Source organism: Taurulus bubalis (genome assembly GCF_910589615.1).
Source record: "Taurulus bubalis genome assembly, chromosome: 10".
NCBI lineage: Eukaryota > Metazoa > Chordata > Actinopteri > Perciformes > Cottidae > Taurulus > Taurulus bubalis.
Genome location: NC_136598.1, coordinates 27,182,268 through 27,201,590, shown reverse-complemented (window position 1 = coordinate 27,201,590; position 19,323 = coordinate 27,182,268). Strand labels below are relative to the sequence as shown.

General features: G+C 45.5%; 2 protein-coding genes across 5 annotated transcripts in view; one reads left to right on the top strand and one right to left on the bottom strand.

The window, feature by feature from the left end:
* Positions 1-358: 358 nt before the first annotated feature.
* On the top strand, positions 359-4,184 carry efhd1 (EF-hand domain family, member D1; the record flags this gene model as incomplete). Its single annotated transcript, XM_079225229.1, has 4 exons — positions 359-672; positions 2,473-2,620; positions 2,704-2,838; positions 3,973-4,184. 4 exons carry the CDS (start codon positions 359-361, stop codon positions 4,105-4,107), a joined length of 732 nt encoding a protein of 243 aa, XP_079081355.1. The 3' UTR covers positions 4,108-4,184.
* Positions 4,185-14,505: 10,321 nt separating this feature from the next.
* LOC306743029 (ubiquitin carboxyl-terminal hydrolase 2-like) overlaps positions 14,506-19,323 on the bottom strand; it is a 24,572-nt gene continuing 19,754 nt past the window's right edge. For 3 of the 4 annotated variants that reach the window (XM_079225499.1, XM_079225501.1, XM_079225500.1), the window contains exons 11-14: positions 18,734-18,812; positions 16,520-16,624; positions 16,303-16,423; positions 14,506-15,651 (exon numbers count right to left, since the gene is read on the bottom strand). In XM_079225499.1, coding sequence (XP_079081625.1) covers positions 15,567-15,651; positions 16,303-16,423; positions 16,520-16,624; positions 18,734-18,812 — 390 coding nt within the window. In that variant the 3' untranslated portion in view covers positions 14,506-15,566. The remainder of the gene's footprint in view (positions 15,652-16,302; positions 16,424-16,519; positions 16,625-18,733; positions 18,813-19,323) is intronic. The other variant, XM_079225502.1, reaches the window with a different exon arrangement.

Sequence of the window (19,323 nt, the reverse complement as noted above, 5' to 3'; positions counted from 1 at the left end):
AAATATATAAAAAGAAAAGTCTGTCTTATTTTGAAAAGTCTGCATTCCTGTAACAAACATGAATGGCTTTTTTTTATTTATTTATTGAACAAATTGCACATATTGATAATAATAATCAGCTAAATACATACATTCAAACGAACATGCCAGAGGAATAAACGCAGAAGATAAAAAATAAGAATATAATAGAAGGGGTTCATTAAAAAAAAACGTTATTTTTCCTCTCTTATTTTGAAAAGGTAGGACCGGAAGCTGCGCACGCGTTCTTCTTGGGGATCATCGGTCAGAGTGTAACGGTCGCTGCGTGAGACGCTGTCAGCTCCCTTCCCGCTCCTGTTAAAGCCCGCTACGCGCAGCCATGGCATCCGAAGAGCTGGCGAAGAAGCTCCAGTCGCGGCTGGCCGCCACGCAGGACACCGGGCCGAGGCCGGAGTCCGAGCCGCGGCCGGAGCCCGGACTCAGCCCGGTACGACCCAAACCGCAGCAGGAGGCCGAGGGAGCCTGCGGCGCGGAGCCGTCCTCCTCCTCCGAGCTGTCCGCCGTGCTGACCCGCCGGCAGGACATCAACGACGGGAACGCCGCCCCGTGCCGGACCCGGGTGTTCAACCCGTACACGGAGTTCAAGGAGTTCACGCGCAAGCAGATCAAGGACATGGAGGCGATGTTCAAACGGTAAGGAACGGCGTAGTGGCGCGCGCGAGGGGGTTGTTCTGGCCGAGTGAGCGCGCGGGAGGCTCGCGAGGATAACGATGCTGCTGACGTGACGCCTCGCGGGGGAAGCGCGCGCTGTCACTGACTCACACCGAGGCCTCGTGACCGTTTGGTCCGCGCGTGTTGATGTGTCGTGATGAGCGCGGGAAGCACGAGGCACGCGACGTGATGCGTTCAGGTACATGTATTATACGAAGCTGGTCCAAATGAGATGAACGAGGTCCTCTAAAATACAACGTGAACCCTGTGGGTTCTGACATGAGGGTTCCTGTGTTCCTCCTGTGGGTTTTGACCTCATGAGGGTTCCTGTGTTCCTCCTGTGGGTTCTGACATTACTAGGGTTCCTGTGGGTTCCACATCAGAGTATCCCGGTTCCCCATCAGCGTTCCTGTGTTCCTCCTGTGGGTTCTGACATTACTAGGGTTCCTGTAGGTTCTACACAACGAACGTAGATTCTGACATATCAAGGGTTCCTGTGGTTCTACATAATGAAGGTTCCTGTAGGTTCTGACATGAAGAGCGTTCCTGTGGTTCTACTTGACCAGGGTTCCTGTGGTTCTACATGACCAGGGTTCCTGTGGTTCTACTTGACCAGGGTTCCTGTGGTTCTACTTGACCAGGGTTCCTGTGGTTCTACTTGACCAGGGTTCCTGTGGTTCTACTTGACCAGGGTTCCTGTGGTTCTACATGACCAGGGTTCCTGTGGTTCTACTTGACCAGGGTTCCTGTGGTTCTACATGACCAGGGTTCCTGTGGTTCTACTTGACCAGGGTTCCTGTGGTTCTACTTGACCAGGGTTCCTGTGGTTCTACTTGACCAGGGTTCCTGTGGTTCTACTTGACCAGGGTTCCTGTGGTTCTACTTGACCAGGGTTCCTGTGGTTCTACTTGACCAGGGTTCCTCGTTCCCTCCTCCTGGTCTCATGTTCTCCTGCATTCTTCTGCTCCCACAAAGAGCTCCAGTCTGAGCGTGTCTTTGTGCTTCGTGTTGGAATGCGGCCCGGACAGGAAGCCCTTTCTCTGGCTGGAATCAGCCCATTATGCAAATGAGGCCCGGTAACCACGGTCACAATGGTTCCCACAAGAACTGTGTCAGAACAACAGGGGGTCCTTTAAGAGATGTGGGCGAGCATCGGAATGTGTCATCTGTTGTTGTTGTTGTTTACTGTTGTTGTTTTTAACATTGTAAACATGAGTTTATGTCTCAATCTCTAGTTTCAAGTCTTCTTCAATACAGCATGATGTTCATTTAGTAAATGATGGTCATTTAGAGTCAAACAGACCATAAAGCAGGGGACGCTTTAGGGGCGGGGCTACAAGGTGATTGACAGGTCACTCCTCCGTCCATATATGGTCATTTCCTGTTCTCTGGTTGCAAGAAAACAAGATGGCGACGACCGTAATGCCGACCTCGAGCTTCATAAAAAAAGTCCACCCAGTTCTTGTGTCCAGGCTGTGATCCAACGAGCTGGACTGAGACAATGGCTGCTGGTTTGGGTCCTGAACCCATGTCCTTCTCTCTGCTGAAGCTTCTATAAATAGCCTCAGCCAGTTGGTGATAACGGCTGTCGGCTGGGTCCTTGAACCTCTCACGCTCACAATGTAGTGGAGCTTTAGGAGGCACATCGTGCTCATTTCCAGATCCATGTTTTAGTATTTTGGGTTCCTGCTAGAACATGTTGACAAGCTGGGATGTAAACAAACAAACCAACGCTGCAACCAGAGGCCTCCTCCTGACCCCATGACGGTTCTGTGGTTGCAGGTACGACACCGGTAGAGACGGCTTCATCGACCTGATGGAGCTGAAGCTGATGATGGAGAAGCTGGGAGCGCCTCAGACTCACCTGGGCCTGAAGAACATGATCAAAGAGGTGGACGAGGACTTCGACGGCAAGCTGAGCTACAGAGAGGTGAGACACGCAACAGAGACGATAATGTATTCTATCTATCTATCGATCGGGATAGTCCTGAATACTCTGAAACCTTGCCGTAGTTCCTGTTGATCTTCCGGAGAGCGGCGGCTGGAGAGCTGCAGGAGGAGAGCGGCCTGATGGCTCTGGCCCGGCTGTCTGAGATCAACGTGTCCACCGAGGGGGTGATGGGAGCCAAGGACTTCTTTGAAGCCAAGGTACTAGTTGTACTCTACGTTGTACTGTACCTGCTGACAGTTCATATTTAGATTCCCCTTACTGGCTCAGTTTAACATTCACCATCACAGAGTAAATACAGTTTTCTCCTCCAGCATCCAGTAGATCATGTGATCAGGACATCATGGATGTTTCTCTCTGGTCATGTGACTTTGTAAACAACCAATCAGTGTTGAGACCAACAGGAGGAGAGCTAGTAACGTTAGCAGCACCGCTAATGGAGAACCAACAGGAGGAGAGCTAGTAATGTTAGCAGCACCGCTAATGGAGAACCAACAGGAGGAGAGCTAGTAATGTTAGCAGCACCGCGAACGGAGAACCAACAGGAGGAGAGCTAGTAATGTTAGCAGCACCGCTAATAGAGAACCAACAAGAGGAGAGCTAGTAACGTTAGCAGCACCGCGAACGGAGAACCAACAGGAGAGCTAGTAACGTTAGCATCACTGCTGTTGGTGGTGCGTTCAGGTGTAATCAGTGTAGTGTTGGTGGTGCGTTCAGGTGTAATCAAGTTAGTGTTGGTGGTGCGTTCAGGTGTAATCAGTGTAGTGTTGGTGGTGCGTTCAGGTGTAATCAGTGTAGTGTTGGTGGTGCGTTCAGGTGTAATCAGTGTAGTGTTGGTGGTGCGTTCAGGTGTAATCAGGTTAGTGTTGGTGGTGCGTTCAGGTGTAATCGTGTAGTGTTGGTGGTGCGTTCAGGTGTAATCAGTGTAGTGTTGGTGGTGCGTTCAGGTGTAATCAGTGTAGTGTTGGTGGTGCGTTCAGGTGTAATCGTGTAGTGTTGGTGGTGCGTTCAGGTGTAATCAGTGTAGTGTTGGTGGTGCGTTCAGGTGTAATCAGTGTAGTGTTGGTGGTGCGTTCAGGTGTAATCAGTGTAGTGTTGGTGGTGCGTTCAGGTGTAATCAGTGTAGTGTTGGTGGTGCGTTCAGGTGTAATCGTGTAGTGTTGGTGGTGCGTTCAGGTGTAATCAGTGTAGTGTTGGTGGTGCGTTCAGGTGTAATCAGTGTAGTGTTGGTGGTGCGTTCAGGTGTAATCAGTGTAGTGTTGGTGGTGCGTTCAGGTGTAATCAGTGTAGTGTTGGTGGTGCGTTCAGGTGTAATCGTGTACCCTGTGCTCCAGATGCAGGCTCTGTCTCTGGGCAGTAAGTTCGAGGCTGAGATCCAGGAGGAGAAGGACGAGCGCAAGAGACAGGAAGTGGACAAGAAGCAGCGGCAGGCCGCCTTCAAGCAGCTGCAGTCGGCCTTCTGCTCCTGACCACCCGACCCGCTGCGCCGGCGCTCCGGGGCTCGAACCCCCGGCTTCTCATTCCACTCACCGCTCATCAGCATCCGGGAACGAAACATAGCAAAAGATGCATGGAAGTAAAAAAATACGCACTAAAAAGTACTTGAATACCTCGTAAGACCACAGACACACACATCATTCCAGACTCTTATTGTGCGTCTCTTATTGCGTTACTTTGTGTCAGAACTGGAAGTTTTCATCTCGAGGTCATTCTACTCATTAATTATTACGAACAGTTCGTTCTCTTGTGAATCATTTCCTTGTTTTACTTCCTGGTTCCTCTGTTCCTGGTCACGTGACCTCACCTTGTTACAGTGGGTGTAATAACTGTGTAATAACACTAACATGAATCTTTATGCAGCTTTGACTTAAAACACTTTAACAGGATCCTGAGTCGCACAAATAACAAAAAAATCCACAGATTTCCTCTAAAAGAACTGCTTCAAAAGCAAGAATAGTTTTTTTTTGTGGTTTATTGGCTTCCTCGGTTAGCCTAGCTTAGCATGCCTAGCTTAGCATGAAGGGAAAACGGCCCGACATCCACTTTAAAGTCTCACTAACGTGTTCAATCTGGACTTTGCACTTTTGGCGCTGGAACCTTCCTGATGATGGAGTTTAGAAGAAAAGGTTCTCCGAGACGTGAGCGAGAACCGAAGACCCTCTGGCGGTTCCACACTGTGACATCACCGCGTGTTTTGTGTCGTTAGCGCCGCGACGCGTGCGGTGAGTTTTAATATTGCACTTTCGTAAAGCTCGGGGAGGAAGAGGTCCTCGTTACCCACAATGCAATGCGTCAACTAATCTTTAAGTAATTCCCTAAAATTAAATTATGTCGCACTCTGTTACCACGAGCTGATGACATCACGGTGATGAAATCACGATGATGTCATCACGATGACGTCATCGGGCTCGTTTGAAGACGAGCACGAAGCTTCTTCTTCAGCCGCTTCACACGCGTGTTTAATCTGTGCGTGTTCTCAAAGCACAGACACATACGCAGACAGACAGACGCACACAACGACTCACACACACACACACACACACACACACACACACACACACACACACACATGACGTTAACCTCCTCATCTCAGAAGGGAAGTGTGTTTTATCCCCAAAATATTGAACTTTTCTTTCCAATGTTGCTGACCTGGTCAGTTTGTGGTCGCAGCACCAGCAGGTTATTGATCTAAAGTAAAGAACAAAGCGTCCGGTGTGTGAACCTGAACCGTGTGCAGACCCGGTCCTCGTGTCGGGGTTAGAGCTTCAGCAGCTTGTTGTCTAGTTATTGTTGTTGTTTACTTTGTAGCATGTTGTGTACCTTCTCTGGTATTCCTGGTGGAAATTGACGATGTATTTTTTCATGAATAAAGTAGTCTATATATTGTTAATTGTTTTAGCAGAGCATTAGTTGCCAAATATAATAATTAACAAAAGGTCAGTGAGATATATTTTTTTGGGCACTTGTAAAGATATTGTGTTGTTGTTGTTGTGTCAGAATGAAGTTTGACTTGATGCAATAAAAGATAAACAAACTGATGTGAAGAAACACTGAATCCCTCGTTACTCATTAACATGAACAAAGTATGTAGTAGTTAAAAGTCATAGTATTGTAGGTCAGAACCCCCATAAGTCATAGTATAGAATGTCATAAAGAATATAGTATAAATAGACATGAAGATAATAATATACACATCTGCAGTACACGTTTCCGCCACATGGGGGCCTGAGCGCTGGTTTTGTTCTGATGACGTTGCATCAAATGTTAAATCCAGCAAACATTCTGTTTATTTCACTGATGAATAAAAACAAGAGCTCAAAGTGTTCCTTTGTTTATTCTTACAGACTTTAACATGTGAATATGATTTCAATAACACAGTCGTGATTTATCAGACCAATAAATCTTTTAATGACTAGTAAAAGGTGACGTGGAAACATCAGTAAAATGGTCATAAAGCCGTCACAACAAGTTCAGATAGACGATGTTACTCACCGGATCAACGTCATAATCGCAGTTATTTACAAAGTAAATTTAACAGTCAACATGTGGTTTGTCATGAATTCATAAAACAAGTCAATTCATGAAAAAAATAAAGAATAATGTCAGAAAACGTCATGATGATAATAATAATGATAATAATTTCAATTTATATAGCGCTTTTCTAGATACACAAAGACGCTTTACATTATGGACAAGAGACAATGACAAACAAGAAATCATGAAGTCATGAAAAAGTTAGATTTGTTTTCTTTAGTCAAAAGTAAGTCAAACATAATCATAGTATTTTCCTTTTTAAATTGTACATTTTTAAATTTTTTAACTTTTAAATTTCGAAAAATGTCCAATGCTAAGAAAACATATATATATTTCAAAATGTTTACATTTTTTGTAAATTTGACATTTTAAGTCATTGTATATTTGTCAGACAAGTTTTTGTATTGTTTTCTTTAGTCTTTAAAGTAAAACCAAAATAATCATAGTATTTTCTTTTTTAAATAGTACATTTTAAAATGTCTTATTTTTTCATTTTTACATTTTTAAATGATAAAAAAAAATATATATATTCCAAAATGTTTTTTTTTTTTTAAATGTGACCTTTTACATTTTTTGTAAATTTAAAATAAAAATTAAGAAAAAACATTGTATTTTTAAAAGTAGAACAGTCTTACATTATCCCTGTAGGCACTCCACCATCACCAGCAGCTGCTCCACGCTGCCTCCCGCGTGGTCCAACACGTGGTGCCGGCCTCCGCATTGGTCCAGCAGCCACTGCAGAGGCCGGCCCTGCCGCTGCACGTGCTCCTGCGGCCACCGTCCTCCCAGCTGCTCCCCGTAGGTGAACAGCACCGCGGCTCGGCTCCAGGCCGCCGGCCCGAGCACGCCCACGTACGCCTCCAGGGCGCTGCGGTCCGCCTCCCCGAACGAGTCCACGGGCACGGCCAGCAGGAAGGCCACCCGGCCCGCGGGGCAGAGCGCGGGGATCCGGCCGATCTCCAGCCGGACCTCTTTGGGGTCGGCCAGACCGAACCGGCTCCAGCCGGGCGAGTCCACCACGGTGACGGCCCGGCCCCAGACGTCGGCGCGGCCCGCGGAGCACCCGCTGGTCTTCTTGTCCACCCGGAACTCGTCCCGGCCCAGGATCACGTTGCCGGCGGTGCTCTTCCCCGACTTCCTCCTCCCCAGCAGCACGAGGCTCAGAGCGGGCTTCGAACCCGCGGCGTCTCCCGCCGGGAATCCTGCAACGACACACGCATGTTCAGGACTGGTCCCGGAGTGACATAGTTTACATACCCCCAGTCCGGACTCTACCTGGGGTTAAAGGGGCCTGGGCTAGTTTATACCCCGGTATATTATGGCCAGGGCCAATTCAGTGATATACACACTTGACTTAAATCTTAAAACTCTAAAACATAGACTTTTATTACTTCAACCAGAACAACTGAAAATATATTAGACTTCCACAAAGATCAAAGATTACTACGTCCTGAAACTTCAACTTCTAAGACTAGCAAGTCCTCGCTACAATATAACTGTTCAAAGTTAAACATGATCATTGTTTTCAATACAGTGCATGTTCTGTTGATGACTGCAGAGTGAAGCTTGGCCAGTAAGGTACATGTTCTAACTCCTGGGCCATCTTATATACACATTTAAATACTCTTCATATACTTCTTTTTATTCCGTCTGTATGCTTCATATTAGTATTGTATTCTTCTTTACTGTTTTTATTACTGTTTATGTATATTACTTGTTTTTTATCTACTATGTGTCTCTTGTGTGCACTGCTGCTGTAATCCTGCACTTTCCCCACTGATGAAGGATTATCTTATCTTAAATAGCCTGACCACAGTTTCGACTGAATGGCAATAACGAACGTCACACCAATTCACTGTAAGGCCCGGCCCTGTCCTAGTTTGGCCCTGACAGTTTGGCCCTGTCCTAGTTTGGCCCTGTCCTAGTTTGGCCCTGTCCTAGTTTGGCCCTGTCCTAGTTTGGCCCTGTCCTAGTTTGGCCCTGTCCTAGTTTGGCCGAAGACAGTTTGGCCCTGTCCTAGTTTGGCCGAGGACAGTTTGGCCCTGTCCTAGTTTGGCCGAGGACGGTTCATCCCCGGGGTAGACTCTGGCCTGGGCCAAGGTACCGTAAAGGTCGGGTCACAAGCCGCTACTACCTTCGGTCTACCTAATGTGTCCCCATTAGCTCCCCACTGTAGCCAGCTAGCGCTCCTGCTAGCGCTAACCACCGAAGGTAGTGGGACTAGCCCCGGTCCGACACCCGACTCGGACAGAGGGGACGCGGCAGCAGCTGCTGCTGGCTACTAGCTACTGGCTAGCTACTAGCTACTGGCTACTAGCTACTAGCTACTGGCTACTAGCTACTGGCTAGCTACTAGCTACTGGCTACTAGCTACTAGCTACTGGCTACTAGCTACTGGCTAGCTACTAGCTACTGGCTACTAGCTACTAGCTACTGGCTACTAGCTAGCGCTGCAGCTAGCTTGCTACAGCGGGGACACCCACCGGCGGTAGAAGCGGCTTGTAACCCGACTTTTACGGTACACCCCGGTTTAATCTGGGCGGGGGTTCATTTGGCCGATGGTGGTCTCAGAAACACAGAAATACCTGCCGGTATGCACGTCCACCCCGAGGCCGCCATCGTTGCCATCTCCGTCTCCTCCCGACCTCCCTGCGACCTCATCGGCTCCTTCGCGCTCACCTCCCGCCTCAGCCGGACGTAGATCAGATCCCGGATCTCCGCGGGACGCCTGTTGGCCTCCGTCATCTTCCGGATCTTCTCAAAGAGCGCCGAGACCTGGACCTGCGGCGTCCCGGTCCGGTCCGTCATCACCTGGTACCGGTTCCCACAGCGCTCCAGCAGCCACTGCAGCTGCCGGCCCTGCAGCCTGATGTGGTCCTGGATGGAGAGTCCTCCTGCAGCAGAGACCAGAGACACACACACACACACACACACACACACACACACACACACACACACACACACACACAGATGACGTTAATGGGGAGTCCTCCTGCAGCAGAGCCCAGACCTCATGTTGGACCTCAATGCGTGTTTTAATATTGCACTTTCATAAGCTTGAGGAGGAAGAGGCCCTCATTACCCACAATGCAATGCATGAAATAATCTTTAAATAATTCCCTCCCATAAAGGTAAATTATGTCGCACTCTGTTACAAATGTTTAGCCCACGAGCCCGATGTCATCACCGTGATGTCATCACGATGATGTCATCACGATGATGTCATCGGGCTTCTTCTTCAGCCGCTTCACACGTGTGTGTTTAATCTGTGCATGTTCTCAAAGCACAGACACACACACACAACACACGAACAGACACAGACACATACACTGACAGACACACACAGACTCACACACACACACACACACAGACTCACACACATACAGACACACACACACAACACACGAACAGACACATACAGACTCACACACACAGACTCACACACACACAAATGCACTGACACACACGAACAGACACAGACACACACAGACACATACACAGACAGACACACACAGACACACACCGACAGACACACACAGACTCACACACACACAATGGGGAGTCGAGAGGCGAGACCCCATGTTGGACCTCATGTTGGACTCCATGAACGGAGATGAACACCTGGCGTCTGGCCGCTAGCTCACCTAGCTGGTCTCCGTGGGTGAAGAGGACCAGGGCCCTGGGCCAGACGGGGGTCTGGAGCAGCCGGAGCTGGTCCTCCATGGCGCCCCACTGCTCCGGGCCGAAGGGGGCGGTGGGGTCCAGGACCAGCAGGATGACCTGGGGCTCCGGGCCGCAGAGGGCCAGACCCCTGCTCAGCTCCACGGACACCCTCTGTGGAGCGGTGGAGGGAGAGCGCCACCCTGGGGTGTCCACCACCGTCACCTGGGGGGTCACATGCAGACCAGACAGCGTGAGAGAGGCTTCAGACCCCAAAAGGGACTGGATCAGATCACTCTAAACATTCACTTGCGCTCCGCAGACGGCGGCTCTCCCTCTGGAGCTGCGAGCCGTCTTCCGGTAGAAGGCTCTCGCTCCCAGGATGACGTTTCCCACCGAGCTCTTCCCACTGAGCTTCTCTCCCAGTAGCAGCACCACCAGTCTGGACTGGTTTGGCTCCGGAGCTGCCGAAAAAACAACCGAGAGCTCACGTTCAGAGTTCAGACACACTCGGGTACGGCCGCACACGGCGGGTTGAACGTGAGGAACTCACCGAGAGAAGCGTCCATGTCGAGATCCAGTCTTCTTCTCTCTTCGCTTGTCTTCCTGCCGGAGGTTTGGTCACATGACCTCTCCTTGATATCAGGCTCAAAGGTCACCAGATGATCCTGAGAAGTGGCTTCATAGAACTCAAGATAAACTGAGGCTGTAGAAAACACACACACACACACACACACACGCAGACACACACACACGCAGACACACACACACGCAGACACACACAGACACACAGACACACACACACAGACACACAGACACACACACGCACACACGCACACACACAGACACACGCACGCAGACACACACACACACGCACACACGCAGACACACACAGACACACACACAGACACACGCACACACACACGCACACACACGCACACACACTCACACAAACACACACACACACACGCAGACACACACGCACACACACACACACACACACACACACACATAGAGGTCTAGAGAGGACCAGGACTAAGTAGAAGTCCCTCACTGTCACTTTAATAATATATTTATATATATTATTTTCCTCCAGAGTGCCGGTCTATAGATCTGACCCGTAGGGATAACGGCAGCAGGAAGTCGTCCTGGCCGCACTTTCATAACATCACTGAGCCGACGTGTCTCTACAGAGTAAAGCTGATACAAAAAAGTACAATATGCTATAAAAACCCTTTTATTAAACTGTTAATGAACTGCACATATTATTCACACGCTGAAGTATCGTTGCACACAGGAACCGGCTGGTTGTGCTGATGGAGTCCTATCATCATCAATCATTATTATTATTATACTTGTATTTATAATAATAAAAACAAATTCCACGTTGTTCTACATACATTTGTACAAATGTTAAATTAAATTAAGTCGGGGAAATGAAAATATAATATATCCCCAAATGAATAAGATACAGAAAAATAAATACTAGTCCTGACTTATGGGTCAAGCTCAAAGAACACTGGAGACTACAGTCCTTGTGTCTCTGTAGTTTAGTCCTTTGTGTCTCTGTAGTTTAGTCCTTGAGTCTCTTTGGTTTAGTCCTTGTGTCTCTGTAGTTTAGTCCTTTGTGTCTCTGTAGTTTAGTCCTTTGTGTCTCTTTAGTTTAGTCCTTGAGTCTCTGTAGTTTAGTCCTTGTGTCTCTTTGGTTTATTCATTGAGTCTCTTTGGTTTATTCATTGTGTCTCTTTGGTTTAGTCCTTGTGTCTCTGTAGTTTAGTCCTTGTGTCTCTGTAGTTTAGTCCTTGTGTCTCTGTAGTTTAGTCCTTTGTGTCTCTTTAGTTTAGTCCTTGAGTCTCTGTAGTTTAGTCCTTGTGTCTCTGTAGTTTAGTCCTTGTGTCTCTTTGGTTTATTCATTGTGTCTCTTTGGTTTAGTCCTTGAGTCTCTTTGGTTTATTCATTGTGTCTCTTTGGTTTAGTCCTTGTGTCTCTGTAGTTTAGTCCTTTGTGTCTCTGTAGTTTAGTCCTTGAGTCTCTTTGGTTTATTCATTGAGTCTCTTTGGTTTATTCATTGAGTCTCTTTGGTTTAGTCCTTGTGTCTCTTTAGTTTAGTCCTTGTGTCTCTTTAGTTTAGTCCTTGAGTCTCTTTGGTTTAGTCCTTGTGTCTCTGTAGTTTAGTCCTTGAGTCTCTTTGGTTTATTCATTGAGTCTCTTTGGTTTAGTCCTTGTGTCTCTTTAGTTTAGTCCTTGAGTCTCTTTGGTTTATTCATTGAGTCTCTTTGGTTTATTCATTGTGTCTCTTTGGTTTAGTCCTTGTGTCTCTGTAGTTTAGTCCTTTGTGTCTCTGTAGTTTAGTCCTTTGTGTCTCTTTAGTTTAGTCCTTTGTGTCTCTTTAGTTTAGTCCTTGTGTCTCTGTAGTTTAGTCCTTGTGTCTCTGTAGTTTAGTCCTTTGTGTCTCTTTAGTTTAGTCCTTGTGTCTCTGTAGTTCAGTCCTTGTGTCTCTTTAGTTTAGTCCTTGTGTCTCTGTAGTTTAGTCTTTGTGTCTCTGTAGTTTAGTCCTTGTGTCTCTGTAGTTTAGTCTTTGTGTCTCTGTGGTTTAGTCCTTGTGTCTCTGTGGTTTAGTCCTTTGTGTCTCTTTAGTTTAGTCCTTGTGTCTCTGTAGTTTAGTCCTTGTGTCTCTTTAGTTTAGTCCTTGTGTCTATTTAGTTTAGTCCTTGTGTCTCTGTAGTTTAGTCTTTGTGTCTCTGTAGTTTACTCCTTGTGTCTCTGTAGTTTAGTCCTTGTGTCTCTGTAGTTTAGTCCTTGTGTCTCTGTAGTTTAGTGCTCTTGTTTAGTCCTCTTGTCTCTGGTTTAGTCCTTGTGTCTCTGTAGTTTAGTCCTTGTGTCTCTGGTTTAGTCCTTGTGTCTCTGTAGTTTAGTGCTCTTGTTTAGTCCTCGTCTCTGGTTTAGTCCTCTTGTCTCTGTAGTTTAGTCCTCTTGTGTCTGTAGTTTAGTCCTATTGTCTCTGTGGTTTAGTCATTGTGTCTCTGGTTTAGTCCTCTTGTCTCTGTAGTTTAGTGCTCTTGTTTAGTCCTCGTCTCTGGTTTAGTCCTCTTGTCTCTGTAGTTTAGTCTTCTTGTCTCTGTAGTTTAGTGCTCTTGTTTAGTCCTCTTGTCTCTGTAGTTTAGTGCTCTTGTTTAGTCCTCGTCTCTGGTTTAGTCCTCTTGTCTCTGTAGTTTAGTCCTATTGTCTCTGTGGTTTAGTCCTTGTGTCTCTGGTTTAGTCCTCTTGTCTCTGTAGTTTAGTGCTCTTGTTTAGTCCTCTTGTCTCTGGTTTAGTCCTCTTGTCTCTGTAGTTTAGTCCTATTGTCTCTGTGGTTTAGTCCTCTTGTCTCTGGTTTAGTCCTCTTGTCTCTGTAGTTTAGTGCTCTTGTTTAGTCCTCGTCTCTGGTTTAGTCCTCTTGTCTCTGTAGTTTAGTCTTCTTGTCTCTGTAGTTTAGTGCTCTTGTTTAGTCCTCTTGTCTCTGTAGTTTAGTGCTCTTGTTTAGTCCTCGTCTCTGGTTTAGTCCTCTTGTCTCTGTAGTTTAGTCCTATTGTCTCTGTGGTTTAGTCCTCTTGTCTCTGTAGTTTAGTCCTCTTGTCTCTGTAGTTCAGTCCTCTTGTCTCTGGTTTAGTCCTCTTGTCTCTGTAGTTTAGTCCTCTTGTCTCTGTAGTTCAGTCCTCTTGTCTCTGTCGTTTAGTCCTCTTGTCTCTGTCGTTTAGTCCTCTTGTCTCTGTAGTTTAGTGCTCTTGTTTAGTCCTCTTGTCTCTGGTTTAGTCCTCTTGTCTCTGTAGTTTAGTCCTCTTGTCTCTGGTTTAGTCCTCTTGTCTCTGGTTTAGTCCTCTTGTCTCTGTAGTTCAGTGCTCTTGTTTAGTCCTCGTCTCTGGTTTAGTCCTCTTGTCTCTGTAGTTTAGTCTTCTTGTCTCTGTAGTTTAGTGCTCTTGTTTAGTCCTCTTGTCTCTGTAGTTTAGTGCTCTTGTTTAGTCCTCTTGTCTCTGTAGTTTAGTCCTCTTGTCTCTGTAGTTTAGTCCTATTGTCTCTGTGGTTTAGTCCTCTTGTCTCTGTAGTTTAGTCCTCTTGTCTCTGTAGTTTAGTCCTCTTGTCTCTGTAGTTTAGTCCTCTTGTCTCTGTAGTTCAGTCCTCTTGTCTCTGTAGTTTAGTCCTCTTGTCTCTGGTTTAGTCCTCTTGTCTCTGTAGTTCAGTCCTCTTGTCTCTGGTTTAGTCCTCTTGTCTCTGTAGTTCAGTCCTCTTGTCTCTGTAGTTCAGTCCTCTTGTCTCTGGTTTAGTCCTCTTGTCTCTGGTTTAGTCCTCTTGTCTCTGTAGTTCAGTCCTCTTGTCTCTGTAGTTCAGTCCTCTTGTCTCTGTAGTTCAGTCCTCTTGTCTCTGTAGTTCAGTCCTCTTGTCTCTGTAGTTCAGTCCTCTTGTCTCTGTAGTTCAGTCCTCTTGCCCGTCACCTCTGTGCAGTTTGAGAGTTCGGAAGTAAAACTCATATTTTTCTTTCAACCTTGAGTCTCTTTCGTGTGTTTCAGTCACCATGTCCTCATCATTAAAGAGACAAAGTAAAACCACAGTTTCGTTAACTTTTATTTCATTCATATATATATATATATATATATATATATATATATATATATATATATATATATATATTCATATATATTATACTCATGTGTTTGACTGCCACTGTTAAAAAGTGTGACTCATCACATTATCACCTGTAAGCATAAATAATAACTTTTTTTCTCTCTCTTGAAACCTGGGAAATAAAGTTATGGGTCGTGTTCAGCACCATTGAATAGTACATTCTCTGTATTGCATCAGGATATAAAAATATACAGATATAGTGTTTGTTTTTTTCTTCTTCTTTAAAACATTCTTTTCCGTGTTGTTCAATGGCCTGAAACAAGAGAGGAAGAAAAGCCCTGGCGCCGCCGCCGAGGACGCCGCCGTTAATCCGCTCACAGCACTTAAAACTCCAGAGGAACCGCTTAAATAAAAACAAGTCCAGAGTCCAGAGTCCAGTCCTCTGGAGCGAGCAGCACTCAGTGCCACCGGCCTCCTGCACCGCCGCGGGAGAAGAAGAGAAGAAGAAGAAGAGAAGAAGGAGGAGTGTAAGACGTGAACGGCGAGCAGGCCGGTGGGCGGAAGAGCAGCTCGTAACCACGACCAGTCCAAACTGGTGCTGATGAAGGTGAGGAGGATGATGATGCCACGAAAACACAACCAACATAAAAACAGTATAAATTATAACCAGAATTGCAACAAGTGAGTTTGTAACGGTTTGAGGCAAACGAGAAGAAGAAGAAGAAGAAGAAGAAGAAGAAGAAGAAGAAGAAGAAGAAGAAGTGTGTTTGCAGTGCATAGAGAGGGACAGATTCACCGGAAGGTCAGATGGGATTATTGCCCTGTGACAGCCTCACACACACACACACACACACACACACACACACACACACACACACACAGTGAGCACACACACCTCCACCCAGAAAGAGAAGGACAGAAGAGTAAAGACGGAGAGAGAGAACGTGGTTCCTGTGGTTCCTCTCTGATGGAGAGAAGCAGCCTCCAGGCTGGTGTGTGTGTGTGTGTGTGTGTGTGTGTGTGTGTGTGTGTGTGTGTGTGTGTGTGTGTGAGAGAGAGATATATGTCCAAAAAACAAGTCCAGGCTCCACCAGCGCTCGTGTTTGGTTTTAATCTCCGCGTGTCCGTCAGAGCTTCAGATGCGCGAGGAGGAAGCCAGCTCGTAGAACAGGACGTAGGCGTCGCTGCTGCGCACTTGGCTGGAGGACATTGGCGTTACTCTGGAGAGAGGGAGAGAGAAACGTTGCATTGTGGGAAACCAGAGAAATGTTGCATTGTGGGAAAACAGAGCGACGGCGAAGACGAAGATAAGGCGTCGTCCTCGTTTGAGCCACACTCCGTGTTTAAGAAGCCGCTCTGAAGCCTCCAGGTCGGCATTCAGGCCGTCGCCATTTTGGATTTTTGCAACCAGTGAACAGGAAGTGACCGTATTTGGACTGAGGAGGTTCCCTCAAATCCTTTGTTGTCATAAAAAAAATAAAAGCAAAAAAAATAAAAAATAAATTCTATAAGAAATATATATAAAGAAAAGAAAAAAAGGAAAAAGATCAAAGAGAAAAAATATAAAAATGTATATATATATTTTGTTCTTAAAATACAATAATAATAAAAAAAATATATACACACAAAAACAATTATATAAATCAAATAATTAATCAACTAAAAAAGATTAAATTAAAAAAATGATGGGATTTTTATAGAAATACAACAATAATAAAAAATGGAGCTGAAACTTTTTTTTAAAATATATATATATTTTTTAAAAGAACTACAATAATAATATTTTTTTTTAAATGGAGCTGAAACAGTCTTATGTAGCCTACGTTAATGAAGTGATGATGGTGATGATGGTGGAGGTGATGGAGGCCTACCTGGAGTCATTGAAGGTGTACCACTCCCCTGAGCTGGGGTTCCTGCAGTAGGCCGTGTAGTGACCTCCCATCGTGGTGCCTGAGTGGTTGGACACTGCGTACAGGTTGTACACCGCATCTCCTGAGCCGGGGGCAAAATCAGCATTATTATTATTGTTATTATCGTTATCATCATCATCATCATCATCAAGCTGGTATCCGCCCTCTGAGGACTCACGGCTGCTTTCGGAGGCGAACTCCCGCAGGTCGAGGTCCTTCATGGGGAAGTTGACGAAGGTGGAGAGCTTGCTGGTCCTTCGCGCCTCAGAGAAGCGTTTCAGGTCTGAGACGAGGGGGCGGAGTCAAGGACGCAACCTTCACCACACGTTCACACGTCCACCGACTCGTCTTCAGTTACATCACTACGGCTTCATCATCCTCATCCTCATCCTCATCATCCTCACTGGCACTAAAGAGGCGCTGGAGCTGATATCAAAGTTTTCATTTCATCCATTTTAACTTTATTATTCAAATAGAAACAGAAGGTTAACATCCAGGTTTATCTAACGGTGATGACACGCTCTTAGAACCAATCAGAAATGTATCGGTATTATTGTTATTTCTGGAGGCGTCACCGAGTGATCTGATTGGTCGAGACTGTTGTCGGCTCATTTATAGAAACTAACACAATAACCTATGACATCATGCCTCATAATAACCTATGACATCATGCCTCATAATAACCTATGACATCATGCCTCATAATAACCTATGACATCATGCCTCATAATAACCTGACATCATGCCTCATAATAACCTATGACATCATGTCTCATGATAACCTATGACATCATGTCTCATAATAACCTATGACATCATGTCTCATAATAACCGATGACATCATACCTCATAATAACCGATGACATCATGCCTCATAATAACCTGACATCATGTCTCATAATAACCGATGACATCATGTCTCATAATAACCTATGACATCATGCCTCATAATAACCTATGACATCATGCCTCATAATAACCTGACATCATGCCTCATAATAACCTGACATCATGCCTCATAATAACCTGACATCATGTCTCATAATAACCTGACATCATGCCTCATAATAACCTGACATCATGCCTCATAATAACCTGACATCATGTCTCATAATAACCTGACATCATGCCTCATAATAACCTATGACATCATGTCTCATAATAACCAATGACATCATGCCTCATAATAACCTATGACATCATGTCTCATAATAACCTATGACATCATGCCTCATAATAACCTGACATCATGTCTCATAATAACCTGACATCATGCCTCATAATAACCTATGACATCATGTCTCATAATAACCAATGACATCATGCCTCATAATAACCTATGACATCATGTCTCATAATAACCAATGACATCATGCCTCATAATAACCAATGACATCATGCCTCATAATAACCTATGACATCATGCCTCATAATAACCTATGACATCATGTCTCATAATAACCAATGACATCATGCCTCATAATAACCAATGACATCATGCCTCATAATAACCTATGACATCATGCCTCATAATAACCTATGACATCATGTCTCATAATAACCTGACATCATGTCTCATAATAACCTATGACATTATACCTCATAATAACCGATGACATCATGCCTCATAATAACCTGACATCATGCCTCATAATAACCTATGACATCATGTCTCATAATAACCAATGACATCATGCCTCATAATAACCTATGACATCATGTCTCATAATAACCTATGACATCATGCCTCATAATAACCTATGACATCATGCCTCATAATAACCTGACATCATGCCTCATAATAACCGATGACATCATGTCTCATAATAACCTATGACATCATACCTCATAATAACCTGACATCATGCCTCATAATAACCTATGACATCATGCCTCATAATAACCTGACATCATGCCTCATAATAACCGATGACATCATGCCTCATAATAACCTGACATCATGCCTCATAATAACCTGACATCATGCCTCATAATAACCTGACATCATGTCTCATAATAACCTATGACATCATGCCTCATAATAACCTATGACATCATGTCTCATAATAACCTGACATCATGTCTCATAATAACCTATGACATTATACCTCATAATAACCGATGACATCATGCCTCATAATAACCTGACATCATGCCTCATAATAACCTATGACATCATGCCTCATAATAACCTGACATCATGCCTCATAATAACCTATGACATCATGCCTCATAATAACCAATTACATCATGCCTCATAATAACCTATGACATCATGTCTCATAATAACCTATGACATCATACCTCATGATAACCTATGACATCATGCCTCATAATAACCGATGACATCATGCCTCATAATAATGATGACATCATCAGGCAGGAAGGATACGCAGCACTAAGATCTTGGGGAACTTCTGGACGGTGAACTTCTTGGTGCATCTCCTCCTGGCTTTACACCGGTAGCACGTCTGAGGGGAGAAACACCCACTGGTTATGAAGCAGACCAATAGGCCACGCCCCACTGGTTATGAAGCAGACCAGTAGGCCACGCCCCACTGGTTATGAAGGAGACCAATAGGCCACGCCCCACTGGTTATGAAGGAGACCAATAGGCCACGCCCCACTGGTTATGAAGGAGACCAATAGGCCACGCCCCACTGGTTATGAAGGAGACCAATAGGCCACGCCCCACTGGTTATGAAGGAGACCAATAGGCCACGCCCCACTGGTTATGAAGCAGACCAGTAGGCCACGCCCCACTGGTTATGAAGGAGACCAGTAGGCCACGCCCCACTGGTTATGAAGGAGACCAATAGGCCACGCCCCACTGGTTATGAAGGAGACCAATAGGCCACGCCCCACTGGTTATGAAGGAGACCAATAGGCCACGCCCCACTGGTTATGAAGGAGACCAATAGGCCACGCCCCACTGGTTATGAAGGAGACCAATAGGCCACGCCCCACTGGTTATGAAGCAGA